The sequence below is a fragment of the Camelus dromedarius genome, chromosome 3 (genome assembly GCF_036321535.1).
Source record: "Camelus dromedarius isolate mCamDro1 chromosome 3, mCamDro1.pat, whole genome shotgun sequence".
Classification (NCBI taxonomy): domain Eukaryota; kingdom Metazoa; phylum Chordata; class Mammalia; order Artiodactyla; family Camelidae; genus Camelus; species Camelus dromedarius.
In genome coordinates this window covers 76944035-76965545 of record NC_087438.1, presented here as the reverse complement: position 1 = coordinate 76965545, position 21511 = coordinate 76944035, and the positions used below count along the sequence as shown (strand labels likewise).

At 41.1% G+C, this 21511-nt stretch overlaps 1 protein-coding gene and 1 long non-coding RNA gene across 2 annotated transcripts in view; one reads left to right on the top strand and one right to left on the bottom strand.

Moving 5' to 3' along the window:
* Positions 1–1033, bottom strand: part of REEP5 (receptor accessory protein 5) — a 28286-nt gene extending 27253 nt beyond the window's left edge. The window contains exons 1-2 of the mRNA XM_031448811.2: positions 840–1033; positions 4–97 (exon numbers count right to left, since the gene is read on the bottom strand). Coding sequence (XP_031304671.1) covers positions 4–97; positions 840–957 — 212 coding nt within the window. The 5' untranslated portion in view covers positions 958–1033. The remainder of the gene's footprint in view (positions 1–3; positions 98–839) is intronic.
* A 129-nt stretch (positions 1034–1162) lies between these two features.
* LOC135321069 (uncharacterized) overlaps positions 1163–21511 on the top strand; it is a 28004-nt gene continuing 7655 nt past the window's right edge. Inside the window, exons 1-2 of the long non-coding RNA XR_010380494.1 lie at positions 1163–1674; positions 12410–12540. This is a non-coding gene — a long non-coding RNA (uncharacterized LOC135321069). The remainder of the gene's footprint in view (positions 1675–12409; positions 12541–21511) is intronic.

Genomic DNA, 21511 nt, shown 5'->3' with positions numbered 1-21511 from the left:
TACGAGATGTAGGCTGGGTAGCCGAATCCTATCAGGTTGCAGAGGAGAGAGGCTCCATAACCGAACACCAGGTACAAAGCCACCAGCCCGATGACACCTGTAGACATAAGGAGAGAAGTGGGTCGGGTGGCGCCACAGGAGCTCCAGCCGGGCAGCCCCTGCCCACACCGCAAGGCTTAGCCCATTCAGGCGACTGAGAAAAACAAACCGCGCAAAGGCTGGGCCTGCGCCTTCGCGGGGCTTTGCCTGCGGTCTGGGGATACCTGGCAGCCCCCACCTTTGTGCCCTTCCTCCCGCAGTCTCTTCTCCAAGGGCCCCCGCAGTGCGGCCCACCAGCCGGGGGAGCCCGACCCCCCAGAGGGTCTGGGGAGGCCCGGATTCCCGCGCCGGCCCGCAGCCTCTCCCCTTCCGAGGGGACACCCCTTCTCCGTGCCGAGCTCGGCAGAAGGTCTGGCTAGGACCGTGTACTCCTCCACGGCCCCCGCGCGCCCTCCCGCAGAGGCCGCGCCACTCCGGGCCAGCCCTGCGCTCGGCCGCTGGCACTCGACGATCGGCCGCGGGGGCAGACACGTCAGCGCCGGCCAGTCCCCGAGCCCCACGCCCCGGGCGCCCCGCCACCTCGCTGCGGGCACAGACCAGCGCTTCCCAGCCCTGGTTTCCCCGGCGTGGTCTCCGGTCTCTGGCCGGTCTTGACGGCCAATTCGGTCCCCGAGGATGCCGCTCGCCCCGTCTGTCACCCACTACCCCGGTCCGTGCTGGCTTCCCCAGCAGCGGATGCCGCAGCTGTTCTCGGGGCCGGGCAAACGGCGGGACCCCGCGGGCCGCAGCCCTGCACCCACCCAGCGCGATGTAGCTCCGGTTCACGCCGGTCTTGGCCTCGAGTTTGGCCAAGAGGTCTGTCATGCAGTTCTTCTGGTGCAGAAATTGGTCGAACCTCTGCCTCATGGCTGCAGACATGGCGGGGACCGTCGCGCTGCCGCCGGGGCTGCTGCTGGTGCCGGCTGGCCGCGGAGCGGGGTGACTGGGCGGCGGCGGCGGCGGCGGCGGCGGCGGGCGGGGCGGGAGGCGGGCGCGTTGGTGCGTCGCTGGGCTCCCTCCGCGCCGCCCCGCCCCGCCCGCCCTCTTTCTCTCCCGCGCCCGGTGCTCGGCTGCCAACGCCACACCCCGGGCGGCGGCCCGAGCTGCTGCTGCGGCTCCCTGCCGGGCAGCCGCCCCTCTGCCTCTGTGGACGGGGTGAAAAGGGGGTGATGAGTCAGACTGCTGCAGAAAGGAGGTGGAAAGAAGGAGGCAGGCGGCCTTGTTGCTCCCCCCTGCAAAGTGGTGGGACTGGGTTGATGTGTCTGCTCTGCCGAACTTGCGAAGACATTTTAAATCTAAAAATTGAAAAGCATCGCCATCCTGAAAGAACTCTGGTTGCAGAACTGCTTATTCCTTCGTTACCAGAACTCAGCATAGATTTTCTCACTTACAGATAGTCTTTTTGAAAAGACCCTGAAGAAACTTAACACACCAGCCTCTGGGGAACACCATTTCCAAGAAAGTACCACACTACTTAAACCTTTTCTTGATGGGCTTGGCGTTTGCTTGATGTGTGATATCCTGGAAGCTTTTCCAAACCCTCGACGCGGAGGCAGTAGTGTGCACTTGCCTACAAGCAAAATTACCCTGAAGAAGGTAATTTCACATCTTAGGGCGGGACCTCACTTTTCTGCTCACTCCTATTATTTCAGGAAACTCCTTTGAAAGTATTCTTTCTGACTTCTATGATCTGCACCCTGCTGCAGAGTTTTCCTCATTGCTTGCAGATCAGAGTTAGTTTAGCATTCACTGGCCGTGAGCACAAACTGGTCCCCAGTATTCTTTCTGTCCTATACAGGCACTCTGATCTTTCAAATTGACTTGACAGTACTGCCTTCCACTTCTGCCAAACATTATCTTGCCCACTCTTAGCCTTTTCCTTTTATGCTAATTTTCCATCCTCTCTTCTTCCCCAGACCTTCTTAGTTCAATTCTCTCAGCACTCCTATCATCACCCAGCCAAATCACTAACCAGATTAAGCCAAGAGAAAAAAACTGATGTGATTACTGTTAGCTTCCCCACTGAGCTGTCCATTTCTGTCTTTCCACCTACAGTCAATTCTCAGCGTGGCAGCCAGTTGGACCTTTCAAAAATGTGGGTCAAGTTGTGTTGTCTTTTTGCTCTTAACCCCCTAGTAGCGTCCCGTCTGCCTGAAGAATGACCTCAAGGTCATAGATGATGTATATGGTTCATTCTTCTCTATTTCTAATTTCATCTCCTACAGCCTGCTTCCTTGCTGTGCCTTAAACAAGCTGAGCCCACTCCTGCCCCTGGGCTTTTACTTTTCTTCTGTCTCGATGATTTTGTCCCCCATAGGATGTGTGGCAATGTCTGGAGACATGTTTGGTTGTCAGACAGATGGTAACAACTGGGGCAGCAAATGCTCTCCACCACTGCTAGCGTCTAGTAGGGATGCTGCTAAACTTCCTGCAATGCACAGGGCAGCCCCGCAAAACAAAAAATAATCCAGCCCCAAATGTCAGTAGTGCTGAGGCGGCGAAAACCCTCCTCTGTCTAAAACTCCAGATAAGCACTTAACTGTCTCCTCCCATTCGTCAGGTCCTTACTCAAATGATGCATCTATGAGGCCCTCTCTGATCCAGAATTGCAACCCCCAACGCTCTCTAACCCTTGTCTTGCTTTATTTTTCTCTGTAACACTTTTTCTCTCTGACATTTTATATGTTCTACTTTCTAGGTTTTTTTTTTCCCTTTCTCTTCTGGATTATGAGCTCCACAAAGATAGGTATTTTTGCCTATTTTGTTTACTTCTGTATCTCAAACACCTAGAAGAGTGCCTCATAGTTAATTGGTGTTCAGTAACTGTTGTTGAATGAATGAATATTTAACATGCATTGTACTACTCAGTATCTTGAGTGTTTCATGTACTAATTCATTTAATCCTCACAACAGCATGGGTAGGAACTACCTGTTTTATCTTCATTTAAGGGAAGGGAATGATGTGCATCAAGGTCTCAAAATTGATAAATGTCAGAGCTAGAATTCAGACAAGACTCTTACCCCTACAATATACTGCTAATATGGGTTGAATCGTGTCCCCTGCACAAAAGATGTGTTGGAGTCATAACCCCCACTCCCTCAGAACATGATCTTATTTGGAAATAGGGTCTTTACAAATATAACCAAGTTAAAATGAAGTTATTAGGGTGGGCTCTAACCCAATATGACTGGTGTCCTTATAAAACAAGGAAATTTGGACACAGAGACAGATACCCATACAGGGAGTGTGATGTGAAGACACACAGGGAGAAGCCAGCCATCTACCAGCCAAGGAGAGGGGACTGGAATGCACCCCTCCCCAACAGCCCTCAAATGATACCAGCCCTGCTGACATCTTAATCTTGGACTTCCGACTTCCAAAACTGAGACAACACATTTCTGTTATTTAAGCCAGTTGGTGGTACTTTATCATGGCTTCCCTAGCTAGTACAACTGGCTTGCAGAATAACTGCATTTTGAACTTTTTAACCAGTTGTGAGTTTGTATAACTTCCTACTAAGTGAGCACAACAGTATTCATTCGTCTGGAAGTCAGGGTCTTGTTTTTGAGAACTTAAAATGATTCACAATTTGATAGTTTTAATTTTTTTTTTAAGCCAAGGAGCAAAATCCTTTTAGGGCAGGTATTCAAATCAGCCTGGATTTTTGTCACTGCATTTCTTATAGTGTTAACATTTGTACTGTATCAACTTGCGTGAAGTATCTGGAAACATACTATTTATTTGGAATTCTTTTGTGTAAATATTGCTCCTTTTCCAGTTTTCTCCAAAGTTAGATTCCAATTTTTTTTTCCTCCATCATTCTTACACTGGTAAGACGAAGCAGTAGAGTAAGGTGTAGGGTGTGTGTGTGTGTAGAGGATGACCTCTGGATCCAGCATGTTTGGGTGAAATCACAGCTCTACCATTTAGCTCTGTGACTTTGGGCATGTTACATAAGGGCTCAGTGCCTCTCTTCCCTCATCTGCAAAATAAGGGTAACAGTAGAACCAATTTCACAGGGTTATCACGATGATTGAGTTGCTATTGGTAAAATTTTTGAAAGAGTGCCTGATGCAAAGTGTTTCTTAAATAATTTAAGAAAGAAGAAAAAAACACAGCTAGATGCTAAAAGTGAGTTAGAGGAAAAGGTCCTTCTTGCTTTTAGGAAATTACAGTCAGGATGGGGAGTGTGGCATCCCTACAAAGCTTAGGTGCTTTCAGAGTTGAGAAAAGACACACAAGATAAGAGCTTGGCCTGAGGTCTCAGACTATTCACCTACTCATATTTATGGAGTATATCCTAGATGCCAGACGCTGTTAGACCTGGGACCCAGACAAGCCAGGTCTCTGTCTGAAAGGCCGTGGAGCAGGCTGGCCTGAAGCAGGTTGACTTTGGCAGTTCCTAAGAAGGAAGTCAAACCATCTTGGGATGATGCAAGTGCTGTTACTCTGTCCTCTAAGCTAGAGAAGAAAATCCTGCCGGAAACCCATGATCAGGTCACTTTTGTTCTCTGCAAGCTGTTTCTTCAGGTTAAGATAATTTCTTAACCACTTGAAGTCATTAACATATTTTTGTTATAACTCTGATATGTTAGGAAAAAGTTGTAGTGTATAATTTGCCAGATAAATCTCTTCATTACCTTCCCCCAGCCCCACATATGGAGGGGGGATCCTGGCTTTTGTTGGAGCCTGGCACCCAGGAGGTAGCAACCCTTCTCGGTCAGGAGGCCCTCTAGCCTTGGGGACACAGTCCTCTTGGCACACGTCCCCCTCCCTCTGCTGGAGGAGGCTGGTGGCAACATGTCATTGGAATAAAAAGAGGAAAAGACAAAGTAAACAAAACCTAAGATACAGACTTGCCAGATGACAAGAGGAAAATACAGAGGCTTAAGATAACTTAAGAAAGAGTATTTTAAAAAATGTGAAAATTACCATGCTTCATTGAATACATTTGAATTACATTTTTTAGCCTCTTTTTTCTTAATCTCACATATTTTCTACTGAAAATATGGACACAGCATTTTATCACGTGTCTCCATTCATCAAACAAGAAGTTGAATTTTAGAAAATCGCTGCTCACAATTGAGAATAAAGCAACCTGGGAATATCCTTTTGTTTAGCAAAGTATTTCTATTCTGAAATTAAATACCATATGTCCTTGTTATTGCACATAAATCTAGAGATATTCATCAAGTATAAACGTGCCCTCTCTCTCACCCTTCCATTTCTCTAATAGTGCCTGCACAGGGGACGAATAGGAAGTAAGTCACTGATAGGTTGTTTCTCTATGTTCAAGACCAGTTAGACCAGTTCTGGACAAACCATGGCATTTGGATTCCATACTGGAGTGGACCTGTGTCCACTGACCCTGGGGTATGGTTCCAACCGCAGAGAACAATCCAGATTCGCCTCATAGCCTACAGGATGGTGTGCATTTTTGCTTTTCTTTCCATGTAAAAGGTGGACAAGAAAGAGTCAGACAGTTCTGTGCGCTTCCCTTTGTGACCTGGCATCAGGGAAATGGACTTAACTTGAATAAAGGAGCTGACCAGTTGTGTTAGTTTCCTATGGCTACTGCAACACATGACCACAAACTGGGTGGCTTAAAGCAACATCAATTTATTATCTTACAGTTCTTTATGTCAGAAGTCTGACACATGTCTCACTGGATTAAAATCAGTGTGTCCCCAGCAAGGCTACATTCTTTTCTGGAGGCTCAGGGGAAGATCTGGTTTTTGGCTTATTTGGGGTTTTTGACAAAACTCAGGCTCTTGTGGTTGTAGGACTGAGGTTGCTTTACCTTCCCCATCTTCAAAGCCTACAGCAGAGGGTTGAATCCCTCTCCTACTTCAAATTTCTCTTCCTTTTTTCCTCCATCTCATCTCTGACCCATTTACCCATCTGCATTTCACTTCCATTTTTAAGGTCCCATGGGATTATATTGGGCCCACCCAGATAATGTACAACAATCTCCCTTTTTTAAGTTCTATAATCTTAATTACATATTCAAAGCCCCTCTTGCTATGTGAGGGGACATATTCACAAGTTCTGGGTATTAGGGCATGGACATATTGGGGGCAGGGTCATTATTCTGCCTGCCACATGAGCTTTACATGGGGGGGTGTCCATAAACATCCTCGAGGTCCCTAAAAAGAATGAACATGTTAAGATCAATGGGCAGGTATCATCCTTTTACTTACATTGAGGGCCTACCCAGGACATGGCACAAATTTAATCAAGGCCCAAGCCCTGGAGTGGATGTACTGGCTCCATTACTTTCCAGCTGCATGATCTTAGGAAAGTTCTTAGACTCCAAAAGCCCTACTTTCCTCAGTGTCTGAAATGAAGATAATGTCAGTATCTACCTGCTGTAGACAGAATGTTTGTGTCCTCCCAAAATATGTATGTTGAAACCTAATCCCCAGTGTGATGCTATTTGGAGGTGAGACCCTTGGGAAGTAATTAGGTCATGAGGGTGGGGCCCTCACCAATGGGATTAGTGCCCTTGTAAAAGGTGCCCCAGAGAGCTCTCTCACTCCTTCCATTATGTGAGGACACAGAGAAGATGGCAGTCCAGGAACCAAGAAGCCAGTTCCCACCAGGTACCAAATCCGACAGCTCCTTGATCTTGGATTTCCTAGCCTCTAGAACTATGAGAAATAAATGTTTATCATTTAAGTCCCCCAGTCTATTTCTGTCATAGCAGCCCTAAATGGACTAACACAGTACCTCATAGGGTTGTCGAGATAAACGGCATACTCCATCTAAAGCGCATCTTAGATTGCCTGGCCTCACAGAGTGCTGAGAAATTTTAGCCAATCTGAAAGATTCCTACATACGTGAAGTAGTCATTAACAGCTGATGCCTAAAATTCCTCCCTCTTGCCTCATTCCTTTGATTCCGGGATTTGCTATCTGTGAAAAGAAAAATACCCCAGAAGAAATAAGAGCACATTTTCACTAGCAATTTGACTGCAGGAAAGAGGGAGGAAAACGAAAATTTTTACTAAGCACCTACTTAGTGTTAGCAGTTTGTGTCCATGAAGGATCTGAGAGCATATTTTGATAGGGTGGAGGCACCAGGTGCTTGAGGATTTTAGAAAATGAGCTTTCTCCAGGCACAAAATAGTGAAACCAAATTGCTCATTTCCTACTTTGTCAAGGACCCTTTGACTAATCAGTGGCCAAAGGAAATGGACTCCACAGGTCCACACAGATGGGAGCAAGGAACTGACTTAACAACGCGTGCCAGGTCAAGTCACGCTGTGCTGACACGCAGCAAGCTGTTGGATACAGCTATTTATCACTTAGCAGCCTCTAAACGCTTCCTGTCTCTCCTTGGGCTCTGTCTTTCTACTGCTTTTGGGTGAGTTTTGGCCCAGGATCCTCCAGCTGTTAGACATCCATCATGCGTGACCACACTCATTGACTCAAGAACATGCCTCTTCCTTAAAACACATAAATAACTTCTGCTTTTTTAAGAGCTCTGCCATGGGCTTAGGAGAGAATGACTTGACCATGTAGCCTTTTGTTTATTATCCAGAATGGCCTGTCTAAAATCAATGCTGAGGTAGATTTACAACTAGCTAGTATTGAGGAATCTGGAGTAAGATTTGGGGGTACATGCAGAATTTTTTCTCACCTTTGTTTCTAATAACTGTTTACCTATCGGCCACCATAACAAAAACTCTGCTGAACGTGAGAATGTATTAGTATAAAAAATCATGATATATGTGTAACTGCATCCAAAAACTGTCACCTGTCATATGTATCATCTTAACCAGCTTTATACAATTTACTGAAAGTCACAGTGTTGAAACTTTTGATAATCATTCTCATGAGAACAGTTTGAACTTGGACACATTAGTCATTATAACTGTAACTTGTAATTTTGTACATTAGTCACTAAGTTTATATTTAACATGGTACACCAAGCCTACATCATGTGTGTATTTGGGATGCTTATAATTTCCCACAGTGACATATAAAATGGGCTAAAGGAGGAGTTTCCATTTCTGGATTCTTTGGGAATGTGGTTACTTACAACGTATGTCTTTTATGTGTAGGAAGACATTTATGTGTAGATTGCTTGATATCAACCTTACAGCTTTTATTTGGTGTTAAAACGATGCCATGATTTGGATTAGATGCAAATATCTTAAATAAGCCACGAAAGACTTGAGTGCAAAATCAAGTGGAGAATAGGCAGTTATCATAAGTCAAAATGGAAAAACAACATTGGCGCAGTTTCAGAGTAATCTCTTTAAAATAATTTTTTTATCTTTACCTCAAATTACCTTTTCCAATTTGTATTAATTCAGAGGAGAATAAAGAAAAAAAATCAATTTAGAGTGAAGACCTGCATCAGTCTGTAGAATATGATTTCTCTTCATTTACCTTAGATTACATCCACACTGACAGAGGAAAGCGGAGAGTTAAGCAATAATCTTCAGATTTTACCAGTAAAAATAGACGACTAATAACATAGTGTAGACAGCCCCACACTATGACCTTTCAACAGAGAACAGTTGGACACGGGTAGATTTTTCAGATGACTTAGTATGAGACCAAGGAATGGTCAGTGCTGTGTTTGTCAAGTATAAAATGATACCAGAATATACTCCCCCACCCTTGAAGTCACTTTCCACTATTATTAGACTTGCCTATTCAGATTTAATTTACTAAAGGGTTTATACTTATTTCCTGAAGGCTACTGAATCATCAGTACTTAATGTTCGTTCATTTAACAGTTACTGACTGAGCACCTACTCTGTGCTGGACACTGAGTATACACCAGGAACCCTGAGAGATGAGGTCCAAGCTTTATGGATCTCATGGCAGGTAATGACCATAGCAATATTTGATGTCTATCATGGAGAATTTGAAAGAAACTTTAATATCTTAACCCAATACTTATCCTTTTTCATCGCTAAAGCGAATACTATTGAAAAAACTTCTCAACTTGATTATCATGTATCATTTGTTCTCTTTTTACCAGTCACTCTCTATCTGCCAGCACCAAATCCTTTTCAGCTCCAGTGGCTCTCCTCTCCCCCTTTCCCCTGATCCAGTAGGAGTCGGGGGCGTGGTGACTTCATGCGGAGTCATCGTTATGCTACATTAGGTAGTGAACTCATAAGTGCTAGCAGTGGAGCAGCTAGACAGCGGGCAAGATCTGCTGTTTATCCCTCTCCTGGTCTGCCAGCACTTCCCTAGCGCGGTCAGTTGTGAAATGATCAGCCCCGTGAGGAATGGGAGGGAGAGCTAATCATTGACCTGACCAAGCAAATGATAATAGTAATCTCTTCCTTAGGGATACATTTTAAACTGTATAAACAGACATATTATTGTTTTACCTTAACACAAAATGTGTTAGCAATTAGCAATTGTTTGTCCCAGTGAACTAACATCTGCTAACAATGAGATCCTGGCATCCTATCCTGCATGAGTGATTCTGAGGAAAGGAAGCCAGGATAGCAAAGGAGCAGTAACCCAAAAATACCATGAGACTGCAGTTTCCAGCAGAGCAACCCAAAGTCAAAGCTATGAGGTGAGCAGAGCTGTTTATTCATTGACTCATCTGTTTGACACGTATCTGTGGAGTGGCTGTGATGTGCTAAGCGTTATGCTTAAAGATGAACAAGATGTGCTTCCTGCCTAAAGAAATTTATAAATGTTAGCTTCCTTCTCCTGTCTTTTTTTTTTTGTAACCTCTACACCCCACCATATGTCCAGTATCCCAGGATTCCTTGTTCTTTGCTGTCTTTATTCTCTCCTGTTGTCAAAAACTCTTCTTAATTAGCTACAAGTTGGGAAGACATTGATTGTTAATTCGTACTACTGTGTAAAAACTGTGATGGCTTCATTCATTGTGTTTTGCTGTCTTTCTCAGAAGTGTCTGCATTTTCAGAGAAAGGAATCCCTTAATCTGAAGCAGTGAAATTAGTAGTAGAACTCTAGACATTAGTGAAGCAATAACGGGGACTTTTCCCCCCAAAAGTACATAATTTCCCAAGGTCCTCCGCACATGGATAACAAGGCTAGGCCTGATTTTGAGTCCTGAATGCTCAGTTCACTTTTGGATATGAGTCCAAGTTGGCAACATTTTTGGTGTTAGTATGATTAAACCAAAATCTTTTAATTACAGAGCACATTTACCCTTTAGTCTATAATTAAAGAAGTTTCCATGACTTCTAAAAGTAGTTTTCTCTATTATGCACTTACTTACCTGACAGTGCTTATTGAGAGCCTATAAAATGCCAGCAGCACTATTAAGCAGAAATAAAAATTCCTATTGGCATTAATAACACAAAACATAAAATAGATAAATTTGACAAGATATGTGATGGACATATTTGAAGAAAACTATATAACCTGGCTGAGGAACATAAAAAACTTGGGACATATTCAATAGTATAAATGTGTTAACTCTGTATCCATAAGTTTAACACAATTCCAACATTTTGGATTTGACAAAATGATTCTAACTTTCGCCAGTAAAAGTAAGCGTGCAAAAATAACTAGTAACATTTGAGAAAAGAAAAATATGAGGGGAGATTGTCTTACCAGGTTTATAGCTACAGTGATTAAAGCTATGGATCCTGGTGCAAGAATGGACAAATCAGAAAAATAAAACAACATGTGGACAGACACCAATATATACAGGAAAATAACATGTGAAAGAAAAGTGAGGAGAATGGCAAAAACAAAAATCTAAAAGGCAGAGAGCAGATCTGGAAAAATGTTTCACGTGTATGTCACTGACAGGTTAATAACTATGTATAAGCAGTTATCTAAGAAATATAGGAAAATTCCAAGAAAAGTGGACAAAGTACATGAATAGGATAATTCACAAAATAAGAAAAATACACAACAAGCATGGGAAACATGTTCATTCTCACTTTAATCAGAAACTGCTGCTTAAAACAATGAGATACCATTTTTGACTGGTGATGAAAAAAAAATTAAAATGATAGCACCAAAGCCTGATAAGAGGGTGCAGAAAACATACACAAGAATACTCTATCAACACTGTTTTTGTATCAAAAGATGGGAAAAGAGCCTAAAAGCCCATAAGTAGACAATTGATGAAATGCTACAGTATAGCCAAACGATGGAATATTATTAAACAATTAAAAGGTGCTGTAATTAAAAGGGTGACATTAAATTAAAAAAAACAATTAAAAAGGATGATAAATATTTTAATTGACATGAAAAGCTATTTATTATGTATACTTAATTTCTGAAACAGTACATGCATTTTTAGGATAATGAAGATATATATAGGAAAAGTAAAAATTTTAAGTTTCCTCTATTTACTCCCCCTTCCATCCATTCTCTGCTGTTAAAAGTTTGGTTTGTACCCTGCCAGATCATTTTCTGCACAAATGAAGTCATGTATCTGTTTATCTAGATTCACATTTGTATCTAAATATAAACATAGAATTTTAAAACAAAATATGTTCACATTATGAATGTATGTATTACTCAGTAACTTATTTTTTCATTCTACAACGTATAAAGAATATCTATGATACATTAAGTTAAAAAATTAGGTAATAACACATTTAGAGTGATCCTGCTTCTGTTAAGACTGTGTGTGTGTGTGTGTTTAGGCAAAGAGAAAAGTCTGGGCAGATAGATTACTTGATAGAGAGAATAGAGGTGATTTTTAGTTTTTTTTTATTTTACTTTTTCCATTGTTTAACTTTTCAAAATAATGAATTTGTATTACTTTTTTATATTACTTTTATAACCAGAATAAGGTCTGTTTTCATCACAAAGGAAAAAAAAGATATTCCTGGAAAATATATGAGGCAATCTTAGGCTGAGGTCTTACTGTGAAATGGTGGATTAGTGCTCCTGTGACCTCCTGTCCCCTCATAGTCTGCAACTTAAAATTCATGTTCTGTGTCTTAGTAAATCAAAATATGAGCTGTAATATATTCTATTTTTAATTTATTTTTGTTTGTTTAGGGGGAGGTAATTAGGTTTGTTTATTTTCTTATTTATTTTAATGTAAGTACTGGGGATTGAACGGAGGACCTCATGCATGCTAAGCACGCACTCTACCACTGAACTGCACCCTCCACCCTTGTAATATCTTCTCTAACTACATGTGTATATAAAATACATAACCTGTGTATTTAATGTGAATTGTGACTGCATGTAGGATTCCAGTCTCTCGAGATGGAGCTTAACTTTTTGAGGTTTTATTGACTTGGATAGCTGTTTCTAATAAACCCAGCACTAACAGGACAAACGGAAGCTGCCTAAGGGGAAGAAATGGAAAGCCACAATCGTTTTGTTGCCATTTTTGTTATTGCTGTAGGTGATGAGATTGATTTCCTTTCTGCATCCAGAGAAGTGAGCTATAAAGGAAGCTTCCAAGGTGAACAGAGGAGCGCCTCCCCGCGTGGCCTTCCGCGTTCTCTGCAGCCTGCCGGCGAGGACAGCGGCCTGGTATGTTCTTCTAAAAGTGGCCACGTTGGGGCCTTTGCTGAGGCACTTCCACAGCCCCTCCAAGCCCTTCCTCCTCTGGGATCAGATACTCTTCCACTCCCACCCTCATTTTCCCTATAATACCTGTTTTCAAAAATGTAGTGTCGCTTAAGCCCAGGCTACTTGTACCCAGCCTGGGAACAAGCCTTAAAGCGAAGCAGAATTAGAATGACCAAGTCTGAGATGGTCTCCAGACCTTGCCTTATCAGCTGAAGGGGAAAACTCCAAAAATATACCGTTACCTCTACAGAGAGTGGAGAATTTGTAGCAGCAGTAAAACATTTTACTCCATGAAATAGTGGCCCCATGGATGTGGGTGTTTCTTTATGTCTTTGTGCATGTCTCTCTTCTCCATCTATCAGTCTTTGGTTTTGCTTTTTGTGCCTTTATTTCTTTTTCTTTCTTAATTTCTTTCCTTTTCTCTTGGTTTTTTCTCTTAATTGGGCATAATATATTGAAAAAAATTGTGTTACTTATTGATTTTATCAAATAACCACATTTTCTATATATGTTATGTTAAGAGTGAAACTCAGTTGTCACCTACTTAGAGGTTTGGGATCAGTCATCCTTCATATTTCTCTATAGCACTTATCACTGTCATTGTCTTAGGCGTTTATTGGTATATCTCTACCTGTCAGATGCAAACTCCTGGAGAGCTGGCGTTTGGTCTTATTCTCGGCTGTACCCTGAGCAGACCCATGTACCAGCCACCCCAGAGATCCTTCATTTACCCCGTCTCAATCCCAGTCCTTTCGCTTTCACCTAAAAGTAACCCCATCTTGACTTGTTTGGTCATTTCCTTGCTTGTTATAGCCTGTGACCCAAGATGCATCTCTAAACCCTATAGTTTAAAAAAAAAATGTACATCTTTTAAGCCTTGTCCAGTTCTCCCAGTATACGCTAGTCTTCCTTTGCCCCACCTTTTTCTTTACAGCTTAGTTCTAGAAGACACTGGGTTGTTTGATTTGCCTGTAGAGTTTCCCACGACTGGATTTTGTTCATTGCATTCCCTATTCCTCTGTCTTCTGTATTTTCCACAAATTGGTAATGGGATTATGAACTTGATCAGATTCAGGTACAATCGTGTGACAGACTCCCTCGTAGGGGGTATGTAGGAGACATGTAATAGCTGATTATCTCTCTCTGAGTAATATTGGCAGCCATTGATCTGTTAATTCATTAGGAGCTGCAAAATGGTGATATTCAAATTTAATCACTGTTTCTTTATTTAGTTGGTGAAATACTTCCATAATGAGAAACTTCTCTGCTTCTGTTTGGTTACTTTGTATAGGAAAAGCAGCATACATGCTTGATGAAAATACCTTTTCAGATACATGAGACATGCAAAATAGGCGTACTAAAAGAAAAGAACGAACTGCTTTTCTGGTGGGCTGGCGATAGCAGGACCATGGGTCCTGGGTCTAGAGTTGACCTCGTGGTCAGCTGGTGATCTGGTTCTTGACATGGCTGGCTGTGCCTTCTGGGGTGTCTCAAAGCTGGCGCTGGCTTGCTAAAGCTGGGCTGGATCCTGGGGTGTCTCAAAGCTGGTGCTGGCTTGCTAAAGCTGGGCTGGATCCTGGGGCAGCTGACTGAAGGTGTTTTGAAGCTGGTTTTAGCCTACTGGTGGCTGGGGCCAGGGCCCAGGGAATCCTGGGGCTAATGCCATTGCACTGGTGTGTGGGGCCGGTTAGCACAGAAATTGATACATTAGATGGTAAATATGATGAACCATTATTCATAAAAAATAATTTGAGGGTTTATAAATAACAGGAGTATTTAAAGATTGTTAAAGCATGTTTAACTTTAGGTCTTATTCAGGAGAAAGGAAAAAAATTGAGTAAGTTAAAACTTTGTAGGTAAACTGTAGAGATAAATATGCATGTTAAAAAATAGAAATACGATGCATAGCTTCAAAACCAGCAAAAAGGGAAAAAAGATGTATGTAAACTTTCATCAATCCTAAAGAAGACAGGGAAGGAGCGAAAAGAAAAAGGATAGTAAAGAGCAAGCCCAAGTTAGATGGTAGAAATATATCCAAATATATCAGGAAACTGAGTTAATTGGACAGAACTCATTTACTAAAAGATCAAAACCACCCCATCTGATTAACAAGCAAGCAAGCAAACAAAACTATCTAGTTCAAGAGGCACACTTAAATCCATCCAGAAAATTGAAAATAAAAGGGAAAATATTAACAACAAATAAAAATGAAAAGAAAGGTTTGCAGAAGAGTGCTAGTATAAATATCTCTATAGAGGGATTACTTACACAGTGAGTACCGTATTTTATCAATCTGCTTATAGAATATGTGTAAGCTTATTTAAGGCAAGTTAATACAAGTCTAAGGAAAATTTTTGTAGTCACTAGAGGGTGCACACAGTTGCTACAGTTATATCAACAAGGCAATAATCCTTGCTGGCAAATGCAAACCACATATTGGTTTCACTGAGCTGTCCTTCATTTTATTTGTGGCTTTAAATACACTCTTGTTAGGTCTGGTTTGCATGGCTTAAGTAGAATTAATCAGTCTTAAATGTGTGTTTTATCTGCAAGGTTCTGTAGAAAATTCAAAATAAATATGAAACATTTCTCCTACACTCAAAGAACTTAAAGTCTAATTCTAGAGATAAGACAAACAGAACAATATGAAACCAAATGTGGGCTAACTTGTATGTCCTGTGTTACAAGAATTTAGAGAATTTGGAGATCAGATGAGGTCTGATAGCAGTTGGTGAAGCTTGATGAAGTAAGTGAAATCTGAGCTGTGCTTTTAAAAATGAGAACAGTTTACTCTGGTAGAGAGATGGAAAAGCAAGACTTTTTTGGGGCTGTGCTCTTTTTCCAGATTTGAGGAAACTTCATTTCATCAACCATTGGCTCTAGATTTAAAAGCAGCTCAACTCAAAAACACTGGTCCAGTGGGGAACCTTCTGGTCAGATAACTCAGTGATCACCTCCTTTCCTGCCCCAACTCTTTACTAGGTTGAAAACTGAAATGAGAGTGAGGATTATGACATGTTTCTCTGTCCTCCTCAAAGTCTGGTGTAACTTATCACAAGGAGCAGAAACCCATGTAAACATGCAAAAGTGAAAATAAGAGTTTACTGACCACATGCTGAGGTTTAATAGACATGAACACTCACATTCAAAGGGCCTGGGAATTGGAAAATCAGGTTGTGAAATCTACTCTGTTCCCCCTCCATCTCTTTCTGGTTTTCCTGTCACTTCTCTGTTGTTGTCTGACTTCCTCTGTTCATGTACCCTGCACATAACTCAAAATGGCAGCCTTGATCTATCAAAACTTCAGATGCATATTCCTTTTGCTTTTGTAAATCCATTTCTTGGAATTTATACTATAGATATATTCACACAAGTGTGCCAAAATAAATATATAAAGATCTCTGAAAAAAACCCAGAAGTAATCTAAATGTCCATCAATAAGGGACTACTTAAATAAATTATGGTATACCCATTCAATGATATATGTAATATATATTACTAGTGTTCACCAATATCTCCTGATCCCTTCTCCTTCTGAGTCCGTGGGAGGAATACACTTCTTTGCCCCTTTGAAGTTGAGCGTGCTTATGTGATTTGCTTTGGCCCCTAAAATTTGAGAAGCATTTTAAGAGCCCATGGGAGAGTCTCCATGCTCCCTTCTGGTGCAGCAATTGTAAAAACACACACTGGGAGGGAGAGTCACAAGACAGAAGCAGCTAGAGCACTGAGACTTCACAGCGAGCAGACTTCATGTGCACAGGAAATCAGTTTTTTTTGTGTGTGTATTAAGCCACTGTGATTCTGGTGTTGTTATACCATAACCTAGGTTATACTAACTGATATGGTATACTGTGCAGCCAATAAAATGAATGAGATAGATATATATGTACTGAAATGGAAAATGTCCAAGATATGCTAAGTGAAAGAGACAAGGGACAATATGCAATAGTTGAATAATGCCTATGACTGGTGGCAGTAGAGGTGAGTGCAGGGGAGGGCATACTCCTACATTATACTTGGAACTGAATTCAATACTGTCCATTGGAAAGGCAATCTGGCAGTACCTATTACAATAAAAAATATGCACACCTTTGCCCCAACAATCTCACTCCTAATAGTCCTTAGAAATAAAGGTACCAGTACATAAGGACATGCATAAAGGACTTTTATTGCAGAACTTTTTGCAGAGACAAAAGACTGAAAACACAGGGTATGCCCATCAGTAGCGAAATAATTGACTAAAATGTGGTGTATTCATATAGAATATTAGAATATTAAGCAACACAGAATATTATGTATTTAAAAGAATGAATGAGTTCTCTTATCAGTTGACCTGAAGAGAGTTCCAGTATTTTTACTAAGAAAGAAAATTTAAGAAATTTTATAATCCTCTTTTATTTTGTCAGACAATGAGGAGGAAATCCCCATGTATATGTTTGTCTAATTAAAGAGTAGAGAGAAGGTGTGCAGAGGTGTTTTACTTGCTCAGAGAAGGGGAACCGGATTATTGGGGAGAAGGGAAGAGAGAGGAGGTAAGCACCACCAGGGGCATAAGCAGGGCGGAGCAAGTGAGCAACAGTTCACTCTGTAACTCATGATGCGCAGAGCACCTGTACAGAGTGGGCTGATGCTTTGCAAATACAAGTTTAAATTCGTGAAAACTAACATATGCTTTTGTATAGCTTTTATGGTTGTTTTCTAATTATGGAGTTCTGGCAGGATGGGTGTTTTACCTAAATTAGGGATGCATGCTGTACATTCCAAGTTTAGCAATGCAAATTCTCTTCTGCAGAAAATTAAATAAACAGACTTTAATGTAGATACTGAAACAAGGCCAAACCTGTTCTTTTGAAACCTGGCAATCTGCCTGCTGGTCATTATTTGCCATTCTTTCCCAAACAAATACCACTGAAGAAATGGCACTCAAAAGCTAGAAGTAGATAATCTTTAAAAACATGTAATTTTGGAATCTGTACATTTATGGTTCACATACCCCACTGTCATAAACATAATGAGATATATATATATATATATATATATATATAGGCAGATGTATGGAAATCAACAATCTATTTTTGCATATTAATGATATCATGGCTTAGACTTTTTAAGCATAAAAATTGCATATATTATTGATTCTCAGAGTGAGTCCTTCATCGATCTGCATGAATTTTTAATATTCAAAGTTAGGAAAATTAACTTTTAGAAAGTCATTTACTAGTAAAGAAAAAAAAAAAAGAATGAAGCTTTTAAAGAAGTAAAACAGAGTACACTTAATTTTTCCTTAAAAAACCCAAAATTCTCAGTAAGAATATCTCTATAAATGATCAAGTTTATTATTGCTCTTCATGGACATTTGCATTTTGGGAGGGGAAAAAGCTTTAGGACAAAAGACTAAAATTCTAAAATGGTTTTTCCAACATTAATGAAAATGTGAGTTTGGCCCCTTGTGGGCAAGAAACCTTCTATCCTGAAAAAACGAGGACCAAGTGCTGTGGGCCCTGTCCTTCAGCCAGTCCCACCCCTCAGAGCCCTAGCCAACAAAGGCCAGATGGAGACCCTCCAGCCTGACTAGAACAATGACCAAAATCTCTTTGTTCATTTCCAACCTGATCTTTTATTACTTTATCTCTGACTCAGAAAGTGTAACCCCCTCAGCCAACACCGCCTTCCAATTCCATACCCCTTCCCCAAACTCTGGTTCTGTTTAGGGCCTTCCTGACTTGGTCTTTGGATTTGGCCTCCTGGTGTAGTTTGATGTTGCCTTCTCTCAAATGGTTTTAATCTGGACTCTCTCCAGCTCCTTTGCAGGCCTTGCATCAGCCTTAACAGTGCTGACAGAAAGCTATAAGGGATGTGAAATTGTAATCTTTTTTGTTTGTTTGTTTTTTGTTTTGTTTTAATTGAAGTACAGTCAATTACAATGTGTCTATCTCTGGTGTACAGCATAATGTCCCAGTCATGCATATACATACATATAATTGTTTTCACATTTTTTCATTAAAGGTTATTGCAAGATATTGAACGTAGTTCCCTGTGCTATACAAAATAAACTTTTTCTTTCGCAAAAGAAACTTTTTAAAATTGTAATCTTAAAGTTGCTTGAAGAGTGTTGAATTGAAATGGAATTAAGTTGAGTAGTTTTTGAAGGCTAAAAGTCCTATCAGAGCCATTACGTGGAAGTCCTATGAAGCAGATGGTCAAGCTGGCTACTTAGTTTGTCTCCAGTCTGTGGGACTTCAAGAGACAGTGCTAAATTCCGTATTTTAGATCTCTTTCTGGGTTTCCTTTCTATGCCTTACTGGCTCACTGTTTTTTTGGAGATGTGAATAATGTTAGCCAACTGTCTGATTCCGCTCTTCCCACTTGGATCTCTGAGACAGTTTTCTGCATATATCATATTTCATTCATGATGTATTGACTTTACTAGTGTAATCAGAGTGTTCCCAAGTTCTCCAGGTTTCAGAGGTCATTCTTGTTGAGTGCCAAAGTAGAGGCTCTCACCTCCATCCCCAAGGTCACCCCCCTGCTTTTGGACTGCTGCTCCATTCCTGCCGATCATCACTTGCCCTCCTTATAACCCTTTCTTCCATGCTGCTTTGCTCTCCTAATAAACATACCCTCCAAATGTAGGCATACACTTCTTCCTTGATTCCCCAAAGCACAAGAAGACCAGACTTACTGTGCTAGTCAGGACCCAGATATTCAATATAGTTCCCTGTACTATACAGTAGGTCCTTGTTGTTTATCTATTTTATACATAGTAGTGTGTATATTCAACTACACCCTTTTTATTTTTCCTTCTAAAAAGAGAGGGAATCCTTCCTTTCTGCTCCTCTCTTCCTCCAACATTGTAATCCTCTTTCTACAGAGCCTCAATTCTAGTCAAAGGTAGAGAAAATTTTGCATCATTCCTCAGAGCTGGTTACCTTCCAATTGTTTCAGATTCTTCAGTCTATAATCATTTCAGGCCTTTAATTTTATATGATCAAGAAGCCTATTGAAGTGTTTTTTCTTCCACAATCAAAAGAGCAGTCTTAAGCCTCAAATGAGAACCGCCTTTGCCCCTAGATAAGGAGAAGATTGCTAACGTCCGTTTAGATTACTGACTGCATATAAGAGAAAAAAGTCCAATATCATGACTTAAACAAGACAGACTTTTACCTCTCTCCCTCCCTCCCCTCTCCTTTCCCTCTCTCCCTTTCTCCCTGTCCCTCCCCACCCCACTCTCAGCAAAATAAATCCAGAGATACTTACTCTGGGCCTGGTTTGGTGGCTCCAAGTTCATCAGAGACCACAGCATCTTCTATTTTGCTTCTCTGAGTGAGTTGTTGGCCACAGGAGGGAGCAGAGAAGAAAGAATAAAGAAGAACTTGTCACTTTCTTTTAGAGACTTTCCTGAAATCCTAGATAACCTGTGCTTACATCTTCTTGGCCAAATATAGTTGCTACATTTAGTCAATATACCTGTGAGAGGGGCCAGGCAATGTAGGCTTTTAAGTGAGCCCGTTAACTGAGAGGAAAGGGGAGACTAGACATTGGAGGAGGCAGCTGGCAGTAGCAGTGTCTGTCACATGGTTGATGACTTCTGGCCATCAAGGTGGTTACACTGACCACCCTGCCTGCCTGCTGTTTGATGCTGGAGTTCCAGGATGCCTCTCAGCTATCCTGAGCACTGTTCTCAATCCCTTACTTGAGCTCGTATTTTGCTAGTCTATCTATGGTTCCTAAAATTTAGTCAGTTCAGTTTTAGGATTGTATTAGGCAGTGTGTTTGATAGCTCTGCAAACTAGGTTGTGGTAATTTTAAGCAACTGCCAATAAGTTCCTAAGCAAAGCTGAGAGGAAGGCATGTAAAATTCATGAAAAGATTTTCATTTGGAATATATAATAAATAGTTGACCCCCACTTAGAAAATGCTGGCTATAAAAGGGTATAATGAAGGATCTTTATGGTGATGAAAATGTCTGTCTCAAAAGTCAATGTCAATCCCCTGGTTGTGATATCTTGCTATAATTTTGAAAGATGTTACCATTGTGGGAAACTGGGCAAAGGGTTTATCAGATCTCCCTTCTTACAACTAGACATGAATCTCCAATTTTCTCAAAATAAAAAGTTTAGTTTTACAAAAAGTCAACAGCATCTCATTGTTCATTATACCTCAAAGTTTGTCAGCTGCATTTTGAATTAGTGCATTTAATAAGGACAAAGTATGCAGTTTTTACTATTCTTATCAATTTTTTCCTTTCAAATACTAAAAGAACAAGAAGCGAAGTCTACTGAATTCTCAGTAAAAAGGTCTTGATTTTTAAATTATGAATACTTGAAAATATATACAAAGGAAGAGAATATAATTAAACTCCATGTATTTATCACCCAGCTTCAACAATTACCACCCTTTTGCTTACCTTATTTTATCTATTTCCCTGCAACTTTTTCCCCTGGTGGATTATTTTAAAGCAAGTCCCAGGCCTTATTTTACCCTTCAATAAGGGCTATTTGTAAACTGGATGAGCCTATGCACAATGAGCAAAGGAGCTAACACTCCATAATATCAATTTAGTATAACTAGCAATTTTCAGACACTGTAAAAACTTGTCAGTGATTCCAGGAAATGGCAGTGAGGGGGTGGGTAGACACAGAGAAAAGCTATAAAGCACAGATACCTATAGAGTGTGACAAGCGGAATAACGCCCCCGAACATGTCCGTCCTAATCCCCGGAGTCTGTGAGTATGTTATGTTAGTGCGAAGGGGGAATTCAGGTTGCAGGTGGAATTAAAATTGCTAATTAGCTGGTTTTAAGATAGGGAGATAGTCCTGAATTATCTGGGTGGTCCCAATGCAATCACAGGGGTCCTTAAAAGTGGAGGAAGAAGCAGGAGTGAGTCCCAGGGAAAAGAGACCATGAAAGAAGGTCAGAGTGATGTGATGG